The sequence below is a fragment of the Coregonus clupeaformis genome, unplaced genomic scaffold, assembly GCF_020615455.1.
Source record: "Coregonus clupeaformis isolate EN_2021a unplaced genomic scaffold, ASM2061545v1 scaf0269, whole genome shotgun sequence".
NCBI lineage: Eukaryota > Metazoa > Chordata > Actinopteri > Salmoniformes > Salmonidae > Coregonus > Coregonus clupeaformis.
This window is the reverse complement of record NW_025533724.1, coordinates 325,001-347,349: the sequence shown is the minus strand read 5'-3', so window position 1 is coordinate 347,349 and position 22,349 is coordinate 325,001. Positions and strand designations below refer to the sequence as shown.

General features: G+C 46.6%; 1 protein-coding gene across 1 annotated transcript in view; it reads left to right on the top strand.

Annotated features, from left to right (window-relative positions):
* The first annotated feature begins 849 nt into the window (after nt 1-849).
* The window catches only part of plod3 (procollagen-lysine, 2-oxoglutarate 5-dioxygenase 3), a 102,055-nt gene continuing 80,555 nt past the window's right edge, over nt 850-22,349 (top strand). Inside the window, exons 1-4 of the mRNA XM_045214496.1 lie at nt 850-1,251; nt 9,490-9,581; nt 11,448-11,584; nt 12,488-12,651. Coding sequence (XP_045070431.1) covers nt 1,161-1,251; nt 9,490-9,581; nt 11,448-11,584; nt 12,488-12,651 — 484 coding nt within the window. The 5' untranslated portion in view covers nt 850-1,160. The remainder of the gene's footprint in view (nt 1,252-9,489; nt 9,582-11,447; nt 11,585-12,487; nt 12,652-22,349) is intronic.

Genomic DNA, 22,349 nt, shown 5'->3' with positions numbered 1-22,349 from the left:
TTCTGGCCAGAGGGAGGGTATTTCTGGCCAGAGGGAGGGTATTTCTGGCCAGAGGGAGGGTATTTTCTAAACCTCCAAGGAGTTTCTGGCCAGAGGGAGGGTATTTCTGGCCAGAGGGAGGGTATTTCTGGCCAGAGGGAGGGTATTTCTGGCCAGAGGGAGGGTATTTCTGGCCAGAGGGAGGGTATTTTCTAAACCTGCAAGGAGTTTCTGGCCAGAGGGAGGGTATTTTCTTAACCTGCAAGGAGTTTCTGGCCAGAGGGAGGGTATTTCTGGCCAGAGGGAGGGTATTTTCTTAACCTGCAAGGAGTTTCTGGCCAGAGGGAGGGTATTTTCTTGCTCCCCACTTCACCTGTGTGAATCTGTGTTTGAAAATCACTGTTTTAAAAATGTCATCGGGTAGAACTTTTTAACTATATATTTTTATTCTACAAAATGTAGAAATGCGCCGTTTTCACATATGTAGACACTGGTATTGTGCTGGAGATAATGAAAATGAGGTTGAACAGTGGTGGAATTGCCCTTTTAAGATGAGTAATTTGTGTCTGTATTAATTGTTAATAAATGTGATTGAATTCTATAGTTCTTATCAATGGAACTGACTGGCCAACTGAGTAGAGTAGGCTACAGTAGAGTAGAATATGACACATTAAGCCTTCTACACTAGAGCTCCTAACTACAAACTAAACACTATATACCTTCTACTAACTAACTAAACATGAGCTATAAGCTAACATCGTTACTGGGGGTGTCGAGAGAGAGAGAGCTCGTCCCACCCATCCTGGGGAAGGAATTCCTACGACGTGGCAGCGAGATTCAAATGTCTCTTATTTTCAAGAACTTTCTGCGGCCGGGAGGCAGGAAAATCACCGCTTCTGACTTCCATCTGTCCTGCTCCCATTGGTCCACACTCCGTCCGTCTGGCGCTCTGATTGGGTGACACCACATCAATCACCCCTCTGCTGCTTCTCATTGGTTTGAACCCGGCTGAAAAGGGCGGGGTAACAGTATGTTCACACGATTTCCCTCCTGTGCAGGTTTCGCGAGAATTGGAGATGGGAGCGAGGGCGAATAATCTACGTTAGTGAAAGAGAGCGAGAGATATTATACTGTAGTTTGCAGAAGCCAATTTACACCCGGAAAGTCTCACCACCAAGGCCATGGAGTCGAGTTGGGTCGCCGTGGTCTGTGTGCTCCTACTCGGTTTGATGCAGAGCAGCCTCGGAGCGGAACAGCGGGTCATCCCTCCAGGTAAACCCGCTCTAGGAGCCCCTGTCTCCGTCCTACACAGCCCACTCACACCGTTAGCTGGAACTCCGTTAGCTAGCTAAATGTATCTATCCAGGAATATTGACTTGATCAGATAGTGACGGTGGTGCATCGAGTCATCAAGTAGCGGAACCATCTATCTATCAGACCCTGCGTTTATATTTCCGGTCTGAGCTAGCAGCTATCCGGATAGGCAGGGACCGGGGTTAGGACGGCTAGCTGGGTAGCGGGGTAACTTCGTGGTGGTAGGAATGGGGGTCGCTAGCTGCTAGTATGGGTATTATGGCTAGGGTAAGGGTATGGGTATTATGGCTAGGGTAAGGGTATGGGTATTATGGCTAGGGTAAGGGTATGGGTATTATGGCTAGGGTAAGGGTATGGGTATTATGGCTAGGGTAAGGGTATGGGTATTATGGCTAGAGTAAGAGTACTTGTGGCACAACCTGGTCTCTGATCAAAACGTATTATATTCTCCATTTAGTATGATATATTACTTTACATTAGTTTACATTACATTGGACTACAAATGTAATAGCTGTTGGACAATATAATACGATTTATAGTATGTTACGAATTGCAATTCGTACAATATGTAACGAATTTGCAATACACATATAATATATTATTCATTTCAATTTGTTGTGGCTAACGTTAGCTAGCTAGGTGGCTAGCCCCTAGGTTAAGGGTTAAAGTTAGGAGTTAGTTTAAAAGGTTAAGGTTAGGGTTAGGGGAAGTGGAAGGGTTAGCTAACATGCTAAGTATTAGCAAAGTAGCTGAAAGTAGTAAGTAGTTGAAAAAATGCTTATTAGCAAAAATGCTGAAGTTGTCCATGATGAGATTCGAACACGCAACCTTTGGGTTGCTAGACATTCGAGTTATACTCAGACCAAATCAAATCAAATCAAATTTTATTGGCCACATGCGCCGAATACAACAGGTGCAGACATTACAGTGAAATGCTTACTTACAGCCCTTAACCAACAGTGCATTTATTTTTAACAAAAAAAGTAAAAATAAAACAACAACAAAAAAAGTGTTGAGAAAAAAAGAGCAGAAGTAAAATAAAATAACAGTAGGGAGGCTATATATACAGGGGGGTACCGGTGCAGAGTCAATGTGCGGGGGCACCGGCTAGTTGAGGTAGTTGAGGTAATATGTACATGTGGGTAGAGTTAAAGTGACTATGCATAAATAATTAACAGAGTAGCAGCAGCGTAAAAGGATGGGGTGGGGGGGCAGTGCAAATAGTCCGGGTAGCCATGATTAGCTGTTCAGGAGTCTTATGGCTTGGGGGTAGAAGCTGTTGAGAAGTCTTTTGGACCTAGACTTGGCACTCCGGTACCGCTTGCGTGCGGTAGCAGAGAGAACAGTCTATGACTAGGGTGGCTGGAGTCTTTGACAATTTTGAGGGCTTTCCTCTGACACCGCCTGGTATAGAGGTCCTGGATGGCAGGAAGCTTGGCCCCAGTGATGTACTGGGCCATACGCACTACCCTCTGTAGTGCCTTGCGGTCGGAGGCCAAGCAGTTGCCATACCAGGCGGTGATGCAACCAGTCAGGATGCTCTCGATGGTGCAGCTGTAGAATTTTTTGAGGATCTGAGGACCCATGCCAAATCTTTTCAGTCTCCTGAGGGGGAATAGGCTTTGTCGTGCCCTCTTCACGACTGTCTTGGTGTGTTTGGACCATGATAGTTCGTTGGTGATGTGGACACCAAGGAACTTGAAGCTCTCAACCTGTTCCACTACAGCCCTGTCGATGAGAATGGGGGCGTGCTCAGTCCTCTTTTTTTTCCTGTAGTCCACAATCATCTCCTTTGTCTTGGTCACGTTGAGGGAGAGGTTGTTGTCCTGGCACCACACGGCCAGGTCTCTGACCTCCTCCCCTATAGGCTGTCTCATCGTTGTCGGTGATCAGGCCTACCACTGTTGTGTCGTCGGCAAACTTAATGATGGTGTTGGAGTCGTGCCTGGCCATGCAGTCATGGGTGAACAGAGAGTACAGGAGGGGACTGAGCACGCTCCCCTGAGGGGCCCCCGTGTTGAGGATCAGTGTGGCAGATGTGTTGTTACCTACCCTTACCACCTGGTGGCGGCCCATCAGGAAGTCCAGGATCCTGTTGCAGAGGGAGGTGTTTAGTCCCAGGGTCCTTAGCTTGGTGATGAGCTTTGAGGGCACTATGGTGTTGAATGCTGAGCTGTAGTCAATGAATAGCATTCTCACGTACAGTGGGGGAAAAAAGTATTTAGTCAGCCACCAATTGTGCAGGTTCTCCCACTTAAAAATATGAGAGAGGCCTGTAATTTTCATCATAGGTACACGTCAACTATGACAGACAAATTGAGGGAAAAAAATCCAGAAAATCACATTGTAGGATTTTTAATGAATTTATTTGCAAATTATGGTGGAAAATAAGTATTTGGTCACCTACAAACAAGCAAGATTTCTGGCTCTCACAGACCTGTAACTTCTTCTTTAAGAGGCTCCTCTGTCCTCCACTCGTTACCTGTATTAATGGCACCTGTTTGAACTTGTTATCAGTATAAAAGACACCTGTCCACAACCTCAAACAGTCACACTCCAAACTCCACTATGGCCAAGACCAAAGAGCTGTCAAAGGACACCAGAAACAAAATTGTAGACCTGCACCAGGCTGGGAAGACTGAATCTGCAATAGGTAAGCAGCTTGGTTTGAAGAAATCAACTGTGGGAGCAATTATTAGGAAATGGAAGACATACAAGACCACTGATAATCTCCCTCGATCTGGGGCTCCACGCAAGATCTCATCCCGTGGGGTCAAAATGATCACAAGAACGGTGAGCAAAAATCCCAGAACCACACGGGGGGACCTAGTGAATGACCTGCAGAGAGCTGGGACCAAAGTAACAAAGCCTACCATCAGTAACACACTACGCCGCCAGGGACTCAAATCCTGCAGTGCCAGACGTGTCCCCCTGCTTAAGACAGTACATGTCCAGGCCCGTCTGAAGTTTGCTAGAGTGCATTTGGATGATCCAGAAGAGGATTGGGAGAATGTCATATGGTCAGATGAAACCAAAATAGAACTTTTTGGTAAAAACTCAACTCGCCTTTTTGGAGGACAAAGAATGCTGAGTTGCATCCAAAGAACACCATACCTACTGTGAAGCATGGGGGTGGAAACATCATGCTTTGGGGCTGTTTTTCTGCAAAGGGACCAGGACGACTGATCCGTGTAAAGGAAAGAATGAATGGGGCCATGTATCGTGAGATTTTGAGTGAAAACCTCCTTCCATCAGCAAGGACATTGAAGATGAAACGTGGCTGGGTCTTTCAGCATGACAATGATCCCAAACACACCGCCCGGGCAACGAAGGAGTGGCTTCGTAAGAAGCATTTCAAGGTCCTGGAGTGGCCTAGCCAGTCTCCAGATCTCAACCCCATAGAAAATCTTTGGAGGGAGTTGAAAGTCTGTGTTGCCCAGCGACAGCCCCAAAACATCACTGCTCTAGAGGAGATCTGCATGGAGGAAGGGGCCAAAATACCAGCAACAGTGTGTGAAAACCTTGTGAAGACTTACAGAAAACGTTTGACCTGTGTCATTGCCAACAAAGGGTATATAACAAAGTATTGAGAAACTTTTGTTATTGACCAAATACTTATTTTCCACCATAATTTGCAAATTAATTAATAAAAAATCCTACAATGTGATTTTCTGGAAAAAAAATTCTCAATTTGTCTGTCATCGTTGACGTGTACCTATGATGAAAATTACAGGCCTCTCTCATCTTTTTAAGTGGGAGAACTTGCACAATTGGTGGCTGACTAAATACGTTTTTTTCCCCACTGTAGGTGTTCCTCTTGTCCAGGTGGGAAAGGACAGTGTGGAGTGCAATAGAGATTGCATCATCTGTGGATCTGTTGGGGCGGTATGCAAATTGGAGTGGGTCTAGGGTTTCTGGGATAATGGTGTTGATGTGAGCCATGACCAGCCTTTCAAAGCACTTCATGGCTACAGACGTCAGTGCTACGGGTCGGTAGTCATTTAGGCAGGTTATCTCAGAGTCCTTGGGCACGGGGACTATGGTGGTCTTCTTGAACCACCCTCAGTTCGTTTATCTGCAGTAACCTACTGTCTTATTGAACGTAATATATCATACTAAACGGGTCACGATGTAACATAACATAAAGTAACAGATACTAAATTTAGTGGCACAGATGTTAGTAAAATAAAGTACGTTTTGCTCTGGGACGAGGCTGGGCGGCTACTATATATAGCCTCCTTATTGTTATTTTATTGTGTTACTTTATTTTTTTAAACTTAATTTTATTTAGTAAATATTCTAAACTCTTATTTCTTGAACTGCATTGTTGGTTAAGGGCTTGTAAGTAAGCGTTTCACGGTGAGGTCTACACCTGTTGTATTCAGGTCATGTGACATCTGATTTGAGATGTCTGTTCCAATGAGGCCTTCAGCAGATGGATGTGTTGACACAACCAAATATGCAGCTGTTTACTTTTACTGGGGTGAGGACAGAGATAGATGGGTGTTGGGAGCTAGGAGTTAGGAGCTAGAGGTTAGCTCTTGAAATTAGAAGCTAGTAGCTATGTGCAATATTATAGTATTAGTGCTGTGTGTTCTTAACAAACTGCTATTTGTAACTGTATCTGTTTGATGTAACTGTTTTATTTCACATGAATGTTTCTTCCATTGATTTTTTATAATGTTACTGATAGTCAATCATCACTAGTAGGAGACAATTCAGCCGATAAGAGCGAGAGTGAGGTGTTCTAGAATCTTCTGCACCCCTTAACCCCGCCTGTACACCCCCCCTCCCCAACCCTAACCCCCCCCTAACCCCCCACCACACTCCACTCCATGTCTCTTAGCACAGACAGCAGTATATGGAGGCTGCGTGTGGAATATCCTCTGACCTGCTGGCTGGAGAGACAAGGGAGGGTTTGTGACTCCCACCTTCCTCCTCCCTCTATCCCCCCTCCTCCTCTCTCCCCTTCTCCCCCTCTCTCTCCCCCCTTTCCTCCCCCTCTCCCCCATCATTTTCTCCTCCCTGAGGAAATTCAGGGGAATTTCATTCCCAGATTCCCAATCCTAGAAAGAGTCTAAATATATTATGGCTCTGGATGGAAAGAGTCCGCCAGCCTTACTAACCCTAATACCCCTTAGTCAGTCAGCCGGAGCTGGGGGGGGATAGTCAGTCAGCCGTAGTCATAACAGCAGGATCTTCTGTGGGGGGGATAGTTTAGTCAACTGTGGAGCTGGGGGGGGGGGGATAGTTTAGTCAACGGTGGAGCTGGGGGGATAGTTTAGTCAACGGTGGAGCTGGGGGGAGGGGATAGTTTAGTCAACGGTGGAGCTGGGGGGGATAGTTTAGTCAACGGTGGAGCTGGGGGGGGATAGTTTAGTCAACTGTGGAGCTGGGGGGGATAGTTTAGTCAACTGTGGAGCTGGGGGGATAGTTTAGTCAACTGTGGAGCTGGGGGGGATAGTTTAGTCAACTGTGGAGCTGGGGGGATAGTTTAGTCAACTGTGGAGCTGGGGGGTAGTTTAGTCAACTGTGGAGCTGGGGGGGATAGTTTAGTCAACTGTGGAGCTGGGGGGGTAGTTTAGTCAACTGTGGAGCTGGGGGGATAGTTTAGTCAACTGTGGAGCTGGGGGGGGGATAGTTTAGTCAACTGTGGAGCTGGGGGGATAGTTTAGTCAACTGTGGAGCTGGGGGGGTAGTTTAGTCAACTGTGGAGCTGGGGGGGTAGTTTAGTCAACTGTGGAGCTGGGGGGGATAGTTTAGTCAACTGTGGAGCTGGGTGGGATAGTTTAGTCAACTGTGGAGCTGGGGGGGATAGTTTAGTCAACTGTGGAGCTGGGGGGGGGTAGTTTAGTCAACTGTGGAGCTGGGGGGAAGGTTTAGTCAACTGTGGAGCTGGGGGGGGATAGTTTAGTCAACTGTGGAGCTGGGGGGATAGTTTAGTCAACTGTGGAGCTGGGGGGGATAGTTTAGTCAACTGTGGAGCTGGGGGGGATAGTTTAGTCAACTGTGGAGCTGGGGGGATAGTTTAGTCAACTGTGGAGCTGGGGGGGATAGTTTAGTCAACTGTGGAGCTGGGGGGGGATAGTTTAGTCAACTGTGGAGCTGGGGGGGATAGTTTAGTCAACTGTGGAGCTGGGGGGATAGTTTAGTCAACTGTGGAGCTGGGGGGTAGTTTAGTCAACTGTGGAGCTGGGGGATAGTTTAGTCAACTGTGGAGCTGGGGGGGATAGTTTAGTCTAGTCGTCTGAGGGGTTAGTTTAGTCATCTGGGTGGTTAGTCTAGTCTAGTCATCTGGGGGGTTAGTATATTAGTATAATCTGTAGAGCTGGGGGGTTAGTTTAGTCTAGTAATCTGTAGAGCTGGGGGGTTAGTTTAGTCTAGTAATCTGTAGAGCTGGGGGGTTAGTTTAGTCTAGTAATCTGCAGAGCTGGGGGGTTAGTTTAGTCTAGTAATCTGTAGAGCTGGGGGGTTAGTTTAGTCTAGTAATCTGCAGAGCTGGGGGGTTAGTTTAGTCTAGTAATCTGTAGAGCTGGGGGGTTAGTTTAGTCTAGTAATCTGCAGAGCTGGGGGTTAGTTTAGTCTAGTAATCTGCAGAGCTGGGGGTTAGTTTAGTCTAGTAATCTGTAGAGCTGGGGGGTTAGTTTAGTCTAGTAATCTGCAGAGCTGGGGGGTTAGTTTAGTCTAGTAATCTGTAGAGCTGGGGGGTTAGTTTAGTCTAGTAATCTGCAGAGCTGGGGGTTAGTTTAGTCTAGTCATCTGGGGGGTTAGTTTAGTCTAGTCCTCTGATCAATTGTATTTTCCCTCCCTAACCCAACCCTCCCACCTCTCTCTCCCTCCCCCTTGCCTCTCTCTCTTTCTCGCTCTCTCTTCTCCCTCCCTCCCTCCCTCCCTCCCTCCCTCCCTCTCTCTCTCTCTCTCTCTCTCTCTCTCTCTCTCTCTCCCTCCCTCCCTCCCTCCCTCCCACCTCTCCTCTCTCTCTCTCCCTCCCACCTCTCCCTCCCTCCCACCTCTCCTCTCTCTCCCACTTCTCCTCTCTCTCCCCCTCCCTCCCACCTCTCTCTCTCCCTCCCTCCCACCTCTCTCTCTCCCTCCCTCCCACTTCTCCTCTCTCTCCCTCCCACCTCTCCTCTCTCTCCCTCCCACCTCTCTCCCTTCCTCCCTCCCACCTCTCCCCTCCCACCTCTCCTCTCTCTCCCTCCCACCTCTCCTCTCCTCTCTCTCTCTCCCTCCCTCCCACCTCTCCTCTCTCTCTCTCTCTCCCTCCCTCCCACCTCTCCTCTCTCTCTCTCTCTCCCTCCCTCCCACCTCTCCTCTCTCTCTCTCTCCCTCCCTCCCACCTCTCCTCTCTCCCACCTCTCTCCCTCCCTCCCACCTCTCTCCCTCCCCGCTCCTTTTCAATAGAATTCAATTTAAGGGCTTTATTGGCATGGGAAATATATGATTACATTGCCAAAGCAAGTGAAATAGATAATAAATAAACATTACATTACACTCACAAAAGTTCCAAAATAATGTCTATATACAGTGTTGTAACGATGTGCAAATAGTTAAAGTACAAAAGGGAAAATAAATAAACATAAATATGGGTTGTATTTACAATGGTGTTTGTTCTTCACTGGTTGCCCTTTTCTTGTGGCAACAGGTCACAAATCTTGCTGCTGTGATGGCACACTGTGGTATTACACCCAGTAGATAAGGGAGTTTATCAAAATTGTTTTGTCTTCAAATGCTTTGTGGATCTGTGTAATCTGAGGGAGATATGTGTCTCTAATATGGTCATACATTTGGCAGGAGGTTAGGAAGTGCAGCTCAGTTTCCACCTCATTTTGTGGGCAGTGTGCACATAGCCTGTCTTCTCTTGAGAGCCAGGTCTGCCTACGGCTGCCTTTCTCAATAGCAAGGCTATGCTCACTGAGTCTGTACATAGTCAAAGCTTTCCTTAAGTTTGGGTCAGTCACAGTGGTCAGGTATTCTGCCACTGTGTACTCTCTGTTTAGGGCAAAATAGTATTCTAGTTTGCTCTGTTTTTTTGTTAATTCTTTCCAATGTGTCAAGTAATAATCTTTTTGTTTTCTCATGATTTGGTTGGGTCTAATTGTGCTGTTTCTCTCTCTCTCTCCCCCCTCCCACCACTCCCTCTCTCCCTCCCACCTCCATCCCTCTCTCCCTCCCCCTCTCCTCTCCTTTCCTTAGAGAATCTCTTGGTAATAACAGTAGCTACGGAGGACACTGATGGCTTCTCCCGCTTTATGAGAACCAGCAAAGAGTTCAACTATACTGTTAAGGTATACACTCTCTCTCTCTCACACACACACACACACACACACACACACACACACACAGAGTTCAACTATACTGTTAAGGTATACACTCTCTCTCTCTCACACACACACACACACCCACACACCACTCACTCACTGGGAACTAACTGTGTTTCTTTCATATTCATGTTGGTTGTGTGATGTGTGTTGGTTGTGTGTTGGTTGTGTGATGTGTGTTGGTTGTGTGTTGGTTGTGTGTTGGTTGTGTGATGGTTGTGTGTTGGTTGTGTGATGTGTGTTGGTTGTGTGATGTGTGATGGTTGTGTGTTGGTTGTGTGTTGGTTGTGTGATGTGTGTTGGTTGTGTGATGGTTGTTGGTTGTGTGATGTGTGTTGGTTGTGTGATGTGTGTTGGTTGTGTGATGTGTGTTGGTTGTGTGATGGTTGTGTGATGTGTGTTGGTTGTGTGATGTGTGATGGTTGTGTGTTGGTTGTGTGTTGGTTGTGTGATGTGTGTTGGTTGTGTGATGGTTGTGTGTTGGTTGTGTGTTGGTTGTGTGATGGTTGTGTGATGTGTGTTGGTTGTGTGTTGGTTGTGTGATGTGTGTTGGTTGTGTGATGTGTGTTGGTTGTGTGTTGGTTGTGTGTTGGTTGTGTGTTGGTTGTGTGATGGTTGTGTGATGTGTGTTGGTTGTGTGATGGTTGTGTGTTGGTTGTGTGATGTGTGTTGGTTGTGTGTTGGTTGTGTGTTGGTTGTGTGTTGGTTGTGTGATGGTTGTGTGTTGGTTGTGTGATGGTTGTGTGTTGGTTGTGTGATGTGTGTTGGTTGTGTGATGGTTGTGTGTTGGTTGTGTGATGGTTGTGTGTTGGTTGTGTGATGTGTGTTGGTTGTGTGTTGGTTGTGTGTTGGTTGTGTGTTGGTTGTGTGATGTGTGTTGGTTGTGTGATGTGTGTTGGTTGTGTGTTGGTTGTGTGATGGTTGTGTGTTGGTTGTGTGATGGTTGTGTGTTGGTTGTGTGATGTGTGTTGGTTGTGTGATGGTTGTGTGTTGGTTGTGTGTTGGTTGTGTGATGTGTGTTGGTTGTGTGATGTGTGTTGGTTGTGTGATGGTTGTGTGTTGGTTGTGTGATGGTTGTGTGATGTGTGATGGTTGTGTGTTGGTTGTGTGATGTGTGTTGGTTGTGTGATGTGTGTTGGTTGTGTGTTGGTTGTGTGTTGGTTGTGTGATGGTTGTGTGTTGGTTGTGTGATGTGTGTTGGTTGTGTGATGTGTGTTGGTTGTGTGTTGGTTGTGTGATGTGTGTTGGTTGTGTGATGTGTGTTGGTTGTGTGTTGGTTGTGTGATGGTTGTGTGTTGGTTGTGTGATGGTTGTGTGTTGGTTGTGTGATGGTTGTGTGATGGTTGTGTGTTGGTTGTGTGATGGTTGTGTGTTGGTTGTGTGTTGGTTGTGTGATGTGTGTTGGTTGTGTGTTGGTTGTGTGATGTGTGTTGGTTGTGTGTTGGTTGTGTGATGTGTGTTGGTTGTGTGATGTGTGTTGGTTGTGTGTTGGTTGTGTGTTGGTTGTGTGTTGGTTGTGTGATGTGTGTTGGTTGTGTGTTGGTTGTGTGATGTGTGTTGGTTGTGTGTTGGTTGTGTGATGTGTGATGGTTGTGTGTTGGTTGTGTGTTGGTTGTGTGATGTGTGATGGTTGTGTGTTGGTTGTGTGTTGGTTGTGTGTTGGTTGTGTGATGTGTGTTGGTTGTGTGTTGGTTGTGTGATGTGTGTTGGTTGTGTGATGTGTGTTGGTTGTGTGATGGTTGTGTGTTGGTTGTGTGTTGGTTGTGTGTTGGTTGTGTGATGTGTGATGGTTGTGTGATGGTTGTGTGATGGTTGTGTGTTGGTTGTGTGTAGGTGCTGGGTCTAGGGGAACAGTGGAAGGGGGGAGATGTGGCTCGTACAGTCGGAGGAGGACAGAAGGTTCGCTGGCTGAAGACAGAACTCATCAAACACTCTGACAAACAGGACATGGTCATTATGTTTGTGGACAGGTGGGTCTACTGTAACACATGTTGTCTACACCATCATGTGTTGTCTACATTATCATGTGTTGTCTACATTATCATGTGTTGTCTACATTATCATGTGTTGTCTACACCATCATGTGTTGTCTACATTATCATGTGTTGTCTACATTATCATGTGTTGTCTACATTATCATGTGTTGTCTACATTATCATGTGTTGTCTACATTATCATGTGTTGTCTACACCATCATGTGTTGTCTACATTATCATGTGTTGTCTACATTATCATGTGTTGTCTACATTATCATGTGTTGTCTACACCATCATGTGTTGTCTACACCATCATGTGTTGTCTACACGATCATGTGTTGTCTACATTATCATGTGTTGTCTACACGATCATGTGCTGTCTACACGATCATGTGTTGTCTACATTATCATGTGTTGTCTACACGATCATGTGTTGTCTACATTATCATGTGTTGTCTACAGTACACTATCATTCTTTCTCTCTCTCTCTCTCTCTCCCTCGTTCTTCCTCTCTCCTCCCTCGTTCTTCCTCTCTCCTCCCTCGTTCTTCCTCTCTCCTCCCTCGTTCTTCCTCTCTCCTCCCTCCCTCTCTCCTCCCTCGTTCTCCCTCTCTCCTCCCTTCCTCTCTCCTCCCTCCCTCTCTCCTCCCTCCCTCTCTCCTCCCTTCCTCTCTCCTCCCTCCTTCTCTCCTCCCTCCCTCTTTCTTCCTCCCTTTGAAAGGATCCTTTGTTCTACCGACTCCTGAGAACTTTGCTATCTCTGTGTGTGTTTGTGGTTGGGTGTTGCCCCGACAACTTGTTGCCCCACCCTCTCTGGTCGATCCAATATGGCGTTGGTTGGGGACACTGGGCCCTGGAATGATGATGATGAAGGCTCTCTCCTCCTCTTCCTCTGTAGTTATGATGTAATCCTTGCCAGTGGTCCAGAAGAGTTGTTGTGGAAGTTTTCCAGACTGAGTCATAGGATGGTGTTCTCTGCTGAGGGCTTCTGTTGGCCTGACCAGAAATTAGCCCCAAAATACCCCACGGTACACACCGGGAAGAGGTACCTCAACTCTGGAGGTAACTCATCACACCGTTACACACACCGTTACACACACCATCACACACACCGTTACACACACCGTTACACACACCATCACACACACCGTTACACACACCGTTACACACACCATCACACACACCGTTACACACACCGTTACACACACCGTTACACACACCGTTACACACCGTTACACACACCGTTACACACACCGTTACACACACCGGGAAGAGGTACCTCAACTCTGGAGGTAACTCATCACACCGTTACACACACCGTTACACACCGTTACACACACCGTTACACACACCGTTACACACCATTACACACACCATTACACACACCATCACACACCAGGGTTTCCTTTAGGAAAATTTGGCGCCAGACCATTGATGGGAAGATTTTAATTTATGTGTTAGACATTTGAGACATGAACCGGTCATACACATGCATTGGGGTGAGTAACCCCGTTAGGGTGCGTAACCATATTGGGGTGAGTAACCCCGTTAGGGTGAGTAACCCCGTTAGGGTGAGTAACCCCGTTAGGGTGAGTAACCCCGTTAGGGTGCGTAACCCCGTTAGGGTGCGTAACCCCGTTAGGGTGAGTAACCCCGTTAGGGTGAGTAACCCCGTTAGGGTGAGTAACCCCGTTAGGGTGAGTAACCCCGTTAGGGTGAGTAACCCCGTTAGGGTGAGTAACCCCGTTAGGGTGAGTAACCCCGTTAGGGTAGGTAACCCCGTTAGGGTCAGTAACCCCATTAGGGTAGGTAACCCCGTTAGGGTCAGTAACCCCATTAGGGTAGGTAACCCCGTTAGGGTGAGTAACCCCGTTAGGGTGAGTAACCCCGTTAGGGTGAGTAACCCCATTAGGGTAGGTAACCCCGTTAGGGTCAGTAACCCCATTAGGGTAGGTAACCCCGTTAGGGTCAGTAACCCCATTAGGGTAGGTAACCCCGTTAGGGTGAGTAACCCCATTAGGGTAGGTAACCCCGTTAGGGTGAGTAACCCCATTAGGGTAGGTAACCCCGTTAGGGTCAGTAACCCCATTAGGGTAGGTAACCCCGTTAGGGTGAGTAACCCCATTAGGGTAGGTAACCCCGTTAGGGTGAGTAACCCCATTAGGGTAGGTAACCCCGTTAGGGTCAGTAACCCCGTTAGGGTAGGTAACCCCATTAGGGTAGGTAACCCCGTTAGGGTCAGTAACCCCATTAGGGTAGGTAACCCCGTTAGGGTGAGTATCCCCGTTAGGGTGAGTAACCCCGTTAGGGTAGGTAACCCCGTTAGGGTGAGTAACCCCGTTAGGGTCAGTAACCCCATTAGGGTAGGTAACCCCATTAGGGTAGGTAACCCCGTTAGGGTAGGTAACCCCGATAGGGTGAGTATCCCCGTTAGGGTGAGTAACCCCGTTAGGGTAGGTAACCCCGTTAGGGTGAGTAACCCCATTAGGGTAGGTAACCCCGTTAGGGTCAGTAACCCCATTAGGGTAGGTAACCCCATTAGGGTAGGTAACCCCGTTAGGGTAGGTAACCCCATTAGGGTAGGTAACCCCGTTAGGGTCAGTAACCCCATTAGGGTGAGTAACCCCGTTAGGGTGAGTAACCCCATTAGGGTAGGTAACCCCATTAGGGTAGGTAACCCCGTTAGGGTAGGTAACCCCGATAGGGTGAGTATCCCCGTTAGGGTGAGTAACCCCGTTAGGGTAGGTAACCCCGTTAGGGTGAGTAACCCCATTAGGGTAGGTAACCCCGTTAGGGTCAGTAACCCCATTAGGGTAGGTAACCCCATTAGGGTAGGTAACCCCGTTAGGGTAGGTAACCCCGTTAGGGTAGGTAACCCCGTTAGGGTCAGTAACCCCATTAGGGTGAGTAACCCCGTTAGGGTGAGTAACCCCGTTAGGGTAGGTAACCCCGTTAGGGTAGGTAACCCCGTTAGGGTGAGTAACCCCGTTAGGGTGAGTAACCCCATTAGGGTAGGTAACCCCGTTGGGGTGAGTAACCCCGTTAGGGTAGGTAACCCCGTTGGGGTGAGTAACCCCGTTAGGGTGAGTAACCCCGTTAGGGTGAGTAACCCCGTTAGGGTGAGTAACCCCATTAGGGTGAGTAACCCCGTTAGGGTAGGTAACCCCGTTAGGGTAGGTAACCCCGTTAGGGTAGGTAACCCCGTTAGGGTGAGTAACCCCATTAGGGTGAGTAACCCCATTAGGGTAGGTAACCCCGTTGGGGTGAGTAACCCCATTAGGGTAGGTAACCCCGTTGGGGTGAGTAACCCCGTTGGGGTAGGTAACCCCGTTGGGGTGAGTAACCCCGTTGGGGTGCGTAACCCCGTTGGGGTGAGTAACCCCATTAGGGTAGGTAACCCCGTTGGGGTGAGTAACCCCGTTAGGGTGAGTAACCCCATTAGGGTAGGTAACCCCGTTGGGGTGAGTAACCCCGTTAGGGTGAGTAACCCCGTTGGGGTAGGTAACCCCGTTGGGGTGAGTAACCCCGTTGGGGTGCGTAACCCCGTTGGGGTGAGTAACCCCATTAGGGTGCGTAACCCCGTTGGGGTGAGTAACCCCGTTAGGGTGAGTAACCCCATTAGGGTAGGTAACCCCGTTGGGGTGAGTAACCCCGTTGGGGTGCGTAACCCCGTTGGGGTGAGTAACCCCGTTGGGGTGAGTAACCCCGTTGGGGTGAGTAACCCCGTTAGGGTGAGTAACCCCATGCAGCCTGCGCCATCAGTAAATGAGGAATATTGGCCTTGTTCTTAAAAGCTGTCAGAGATTTGAGCACTAAATGCATCGGAAGGAAGCTCATTTGGTAATTTTCAGAATATTTGTTTAGAAGATAAGCGTTATATTGTTAGATTATAGGAGTAACTCTGGTGGGCCTAAAACATTCTCTAGTTCAACTGTCGGAGTCAGTTGGAGCGCCTCATAGCGTAGGCCTGCAGTATGATAGACTGATAACCACACCAAACCACACCAAACCACACCAAACCACACCACACCAAACCACACCACACCACACAAAACCAAACCACACCACACCAAACCACACCACACCACACAAAACCACACCACACCACACCAAACCACACCACACCACACAAAACCACACCAAACCACACCACACCAAACCACACCACACCACACAAAACCACACCACACCACACCAAACCACACCACACCACACAAAACCACACCAAACCACACCACACCAAACCACACCACACCACACAAAACCACACCACACCACACCAAACCAAACCACACCAAACCACACCAAACCACACCACACCAAACCACACCACACCACACAAAACCACACCACACCACACCAAACCAAACCACACCAAACCACACCACACCACACAAAACCACACCAAACCACACCAAACCACACCACACCACACCAAACCACACCAAACCACACCAAACCACACCACACCACACCAAACCACACCAAACCACACCAAACCACACCAAACCACACCACACCAAACCACACCACACCACACCAAACCACACCACACAAAACCACACCAAACCACACCACACCACACCACACAAAACCACACCAAACCACACCACACCACACCAAACCACACCACACAAAACCACACCAAACCACACCACACCACACCACACCACACAAAACCACACCAAACCACACCACACCACACCAAACCACACCACACCACACCAAACCACACCACACCACACCACACCACACCACACCAAACCACACCACACCACACAAAACCACACCAAACCAAACCACACCACACCACACAAAACCACACCAAACCAAACCACACAACACCAAACCACACCACACCAAACCACACCAAACCACACCACACCAAACCAAACCACACCACACCACACCACACAAAACCACACCAAACCACACCACACAAAAACACAAAACCACACCACACAAAACCACACCAAACCACACCACACCACACTACACCAAACCACACCACACCAAACCACACCACACCATCACAAAAATATCTAAACTTTATTAGGGGAATATCCAAAGTAAGTCAAGCCATTGTTTCTAGGGAAAATACGAGCAGGATATTGCGGCAAACAAATTACAGTTGGAACTTAATTTGGCCAAAGAAAATGGCTCAACATAATGAAACAAAACACTGGTTTAAACCTTCACTAACGTTTTGAACAGGCTATATTGATTACCTTGTAAGGCTTGAACCCAACATGTGACAGCAATATGATTCTGATATTTATTTTACAACAGGCCTACTTATAGCCTATCTTAAACAAAATACGTAACACACAATTAAAAAGAGATCAAACTTAATTTAGCCTACGAAGATGTCTCCCGAGTGGCGCAGTGGTCTAAGGCACTGCATCACAGTGCTAGCTGTGCCACTAGAGATCCTGGTAAATGTAAATGTTAAATGTAAGATGTCTCAAGAGAAAAACGGGCCCATACTGTGGAGGAAAAACCCCTCAGAAGGCATCCGATCTCAATATACAAAAGCTTTATTACGAGCATGCATGCATGGAAAAACCAAACTGACTCGCTCTTTGTTCTCACAGACATTTTATATACAGTAGAAGAGGATAGATGGGGTGTTTCACATGCCCTTGGAATGAGTCCGGTGCTTCTGCCCATCACTAGATAGTAGACCCAGAGAAAGACGGATCATACCAGGGACATGTCCACTCCCCCACACATCCTGGGATAACAGGAACCATTAAAGATTGTTTCACAGGAAGATAGAACAGGCCAGTTTAGAAACAGTTATAAAACAGAATACAAAAACTTAAAGGGCAATTTGAAACAGTGCGATTTAGCAATCTTCCAGAAACTAAGAGGAACAGGATGCCCAGTCCCTTCTTCAGGCCATATACAGTAAGATGGAAACATGATAATATAATTATTATTATTTAGGAAACATGTTCCTCTTCTGCAATACGGAGGACATTTCCCCCTGTAGCAGGGCTCCAGACTAACATTTTTAGTTGGTCGCACCAGCCCATGATTTGGTCGCACCAATTTTTTTTCACTCAATAGCAGAAAATCATCTTATAAAGTCGTTCACAGCTTTATAGACTACTGAGATCTTAGTGAAGAAATAAGTTGTTTCTTTTCATGTTGTAAATACAAATATTTTAATGATCAGCCTAATCCAGTGATGCATTCTGGGTATATTATGCTGTTCAAATAGAGCTCCAGCCATTTTCTGAATGTCGTTGTTCAATAGAGATCTTTATGTGCACTAATATCATAGACTCATTTATTTAGGAGCTTATTCACCACATGAGGAAGTAGAAACTCAAAACACATTAGCTAGATCGCTAACACTAAATATAATACCCACTGCTAGTAGTAATATATTAATCTAACACTAAATATAATGTCCAAAAAACATTGCAGTTGTAACCTGCCGTCCAATGAGACCTACAGTGCCTTGCAAAAGTATTCACCACCCTTGGCGTTTTCCCTATTTTGTTGCATTACAACCTGTCATTTAAATTGATTTTTATTTGGATTTCATGTAATGGACATACACAAATTAGTCCAAATTGGTGAAGTGAAATGAAATAAATAACTTGTTTCAAGAAATTCTAAAAAATAAATAACGGAAAAGTGTTGCGTGCATATATATTCACCCCCTTTGCTATGAAGCCCCTAAAATAAGATCTGGTACAACCAATTACCTTCAGAAGTCACATAATTAGTTAAATAAAGTCCACCTGTGTGCAATCTAATCGGTCACATGATCTCAGTATATATACACCTATTCTGAAAGGCCCCAGAGTCTGCAACACCACTAAGCAAGGGGCACCACCAAGCAAGCGGCACCATGAAGACCAAGGAGCTCTCCAAACAGGTCAGGGACAAAGTTGTACAGATCAGGGTTGGGTTATAAAAAATATCCGAAACTTTGAACATCCCACAGAGCACCATTAAATAAATTATTAAAAAATGGAAAGAATATGGTACCACAACAAACCTGCCAAGAGAGGGCCACCCACCAAAACTCACAAACCAGGCAAGGAGGGCATTAATCAGAGAGGCAACAAAGAGACCAAAGATAACCCTGAAGGAGCTGCAAAAATTGGAGTATCTGTCCATAGGACCACTTTAAGCCGTACACTCCACAGAGCTGGGCTTTACCAGAGAAAAGCCATTGCTTAAAGAAAAAAATAAGCAAACACGTTTGGTGTTCGCCAAAAGGCATGTGGGAGACTCCCCAAACATATGAAAGAAGGTACTCTGGTCAGATGAGACTAAAATTGAGCTTTTTGCCCATCAAGGAAAACTCTATGTCTGGTGCACACCCAACACCTCTCATCACCCCAAGGATCTTTTTCATCGGCAGGGACTGGGAAACTGGTCAGAATTGAAGGAATGATGGATGGCGCTAAATACAGGGAAATTCTTGAGGGAAACCTGTTTCAGTCTTCCAGAGATTTGAGACTGGGACGGAGGTTCACCTTCCAGCAGGACAATGACCCTAAGCATACTGCTAAAGCAACACTCGAGTGGTTTAAGGGGAAACAAAAAAATATATTGCATCTTCAAAGTGATAGGCATGTTGTGTAAATCAAATGATCCAACCCCCGCAAAAATCAATTTTAATTCCAGGTTGTAAGGCAACAAAATAGGAAAAATGCCAACAGGGGTGTATACTTTCGCAAGCCACAGTGCATTTGGAAGGAATTCAGACCCCTTGACTTTTTCCACATTTTGTTACGTTACAGCCTTATTCTAAAATGGATTTGTTTTTCCCCTCATGAATCTACACACAATACTCCATAATGACAAAGCATGAACAGGTTTTTAGAATATAAAACTGAAATACTGAATTTTTATTTATTTTTTATTTAACCTTTATTTAACCAGGTAAGCCAGTTGAGAACAAGTAACACAACATAAAATATATATACAGCGTGTGCAAATGTAGTAAGTTATGGAGGTAAGGCAATAAATAGGCTATAGTGCAAAATAATTACAATAGTATTAACACTGGAGTGATAGATGTGCAAAAGATGATGTGCAAATAGAGATACTGGGGTGCAAAAGAGCAAAATAAATAACAATATGGGGATGAGGTGGTTGGGTGGGCTAATTTCAGATGGGCTGTGTACAGGTGCAGTGATCGGTAAGCTGCTCTGACAACTGATGCTTAAAGTTAGTGAGGGAGATAATTGTCTCCAGCTTCAGAGATTTTTGCAATTTGTTCCAGTCATTGGCAGCAGAGAACTGGAAGGAATGGCAGCCAAAGGAGGTGTTGGCTTTGGGGATGACCAGTGAGATATACCTGCTGGAACGCATACTACGGGTGGGTGTTGCTATGGTGACCAGTGAGCTAAGATAAGGCGGGGATTTGCCTAGCAGTGATTTATAGATGACCTGGAGCCAGTGGGTTTGACGACGAATATGTAGTGAGGGCCAGCCAACGAGAGCGTACAGGTCACAATGGTGGGTAGTATATGGGGCTTTGGTGACAAAACGGATGGCACTGTGATAGACTACATCCAATTTGCTGAGTAGAGTGTTGGAGGCTATTTTGTAAATGACATCGCCGAAGTCAAGGATCGGTAGGATAGTCAGTTTTACGAGGGCATGTTTAGCAGCATGAGCGAAGGAGGCTTTGTTGCGAAATAGGAAGCCGATTCTAGATTTAACTTTGGATTGGAGATGCTTAATGTGAGTCTGGAAGGAGAGTTTACAGTCTAACCAGACACCTAGGTATTTGTAGTTGTCCACATATTCTAAGTTAGACCCGCCGAGAGTAGTGATTCTAGTCGGGTGGGCGGGTGCAAGCAGTGTTCGATTGAAGAGCATGCATTTAGTTTTACTAGCGTTTAAGAGCAGTTGGAGGCTACTGAAGGATTGTTGTATGGCATTGAAACTTGTTTGGAGGTTTGTTAACACAGTGTCCAATGAAGGGCCAGATGTATACAAAATGGTGTCGTCCGCGTAGAGGTGGATCCGAGCGTCACCAGCAGCAAGAGCGACATCATTGATATACACGGAGAAAAGAGTCGGCCCGAGAATTGAACCCTGTGGCACCCCCATAGAGACTGCCATAGGTCCAGACAACAGGCCCTCCGATTTGACACATTGAACTCTATCTGAGAAGTAGTTGGTGAACCGGGCGAGGCAGTCATTTGAGAAACCAAGGCTATTTAGTCTGCCAATAAGAATGCGGTGATTGACAGAGTCAAAAGCCTTGGCCAGGTCGATGAAGACGGCTGCACAGTACTGTCTTTTATTGATCGCGGTTATTATATCGTTTAGGACCTTTACAGAAGTATTCAGACTCTTTACTCAGTACTTTGTTGAAGCACCTTTGGCAGCGATTACAGAGTCTTCTTGGGTATGACGTTACAAGCTTGGCACACCTGTATTTGGGGAGTTCCTCCCATTCTTCTTTGCAGATCCTCTCAAGTTCTGTCAGGTTGAATGGGGAGCGTCGCTGCACAGCTATTTTCAGGTCTCTCCAGAGATGTTCGATCGGGTTCAAGTCCGGGCTCTGGCTGGGCCACTCAAGGACATTCAAAGACTTGTCCCGAAGCCACTCCTGCGTTGTCTTGGCTGTGTGCTTTGGGCCGTTGTCCTGTTGGAAGGTGAACCTTCGCCCCAGTCTGAGGTCCTGAGCGCTCTGGAGCAGGTTTTCATCAAGGATCTCTCTGTACTTTGCTCCATTCATCTTTGCCTCGATCCTAACTAGTCTCCCAGTCCCTGCCGCTGAAAAACCTCCCCACAGCATGATGCTGCCACCACCATGCTTCACCGTAGGGATGGTACCAGGTTTCCTCCAGACGTGACGCTTGGCATTCAGGCCAAAGAGTTCAACCTTGGTTTCATCAGACCAGAAAATCAGGTACAGGGGCCCCAGCGAACCAGGGACAGGGGCAGGCAGGAAGACTCTTTCATTACAGGAATCATGAGGATAATTTACTTTACTGTTTAATTTATTTCATCATCACAAATTAGATTGAGCAATAAAAGCCCCACCGGGGTCTACTGAAATGAAACAGTATGGAGCACAATGCCATGGAGGAGGTTAGAAGGGAGGAACTCCTCATACTGTTATTCTATAGGCTGGGATCCACCTCAAACTGTTATTCTATAGGCTGGGATCCACCTCAAACTGTTATTCTATAGGCTGGGATCCACCTCAAACTGTTATTCTATAGGCTGGGATCCACCTCAAACTGTTATTCTATAGGCTGGGATCCACCTCAAACTGTTATTCTATAGGCTGGGATCCACCTCAAACTGTTATTCTATAGGCTGGGATCCACCTCAAACTGTTATTCTATAGGCTGGGATCCACCTCAAACTGTTATTCTATAGGCTGGGATCCACCTCAAACTGTTATTCTATAGGCTGGGATCCACCTCAAACTGTTATTCTATAGGCTGGGATCCACCTCAAACTGTTATTCTATAGGCTGGGATCCACCTCAAACTGTTATTCTATAGGCTGGGATCCACCTCAAACTGTTATTCTATAGGCTGGGATCCACCTCAAACTGTTATTCTATAGGCTGGGATCCACCTCAAACTGTTATTCTATAGGCTGGGATCCACCTCAAACTGTTATTCTATAGGCTGGGATCCTCCTCAAACTGTTATTCTATAGGCTGGGATCCACCTCAAACTGTTATTCTATAGGCTGGGATCCACCTCAAACTGTTATTCTATAGGCTGGGATCCACCTCAAACTGTTATTCTATAGGCTGG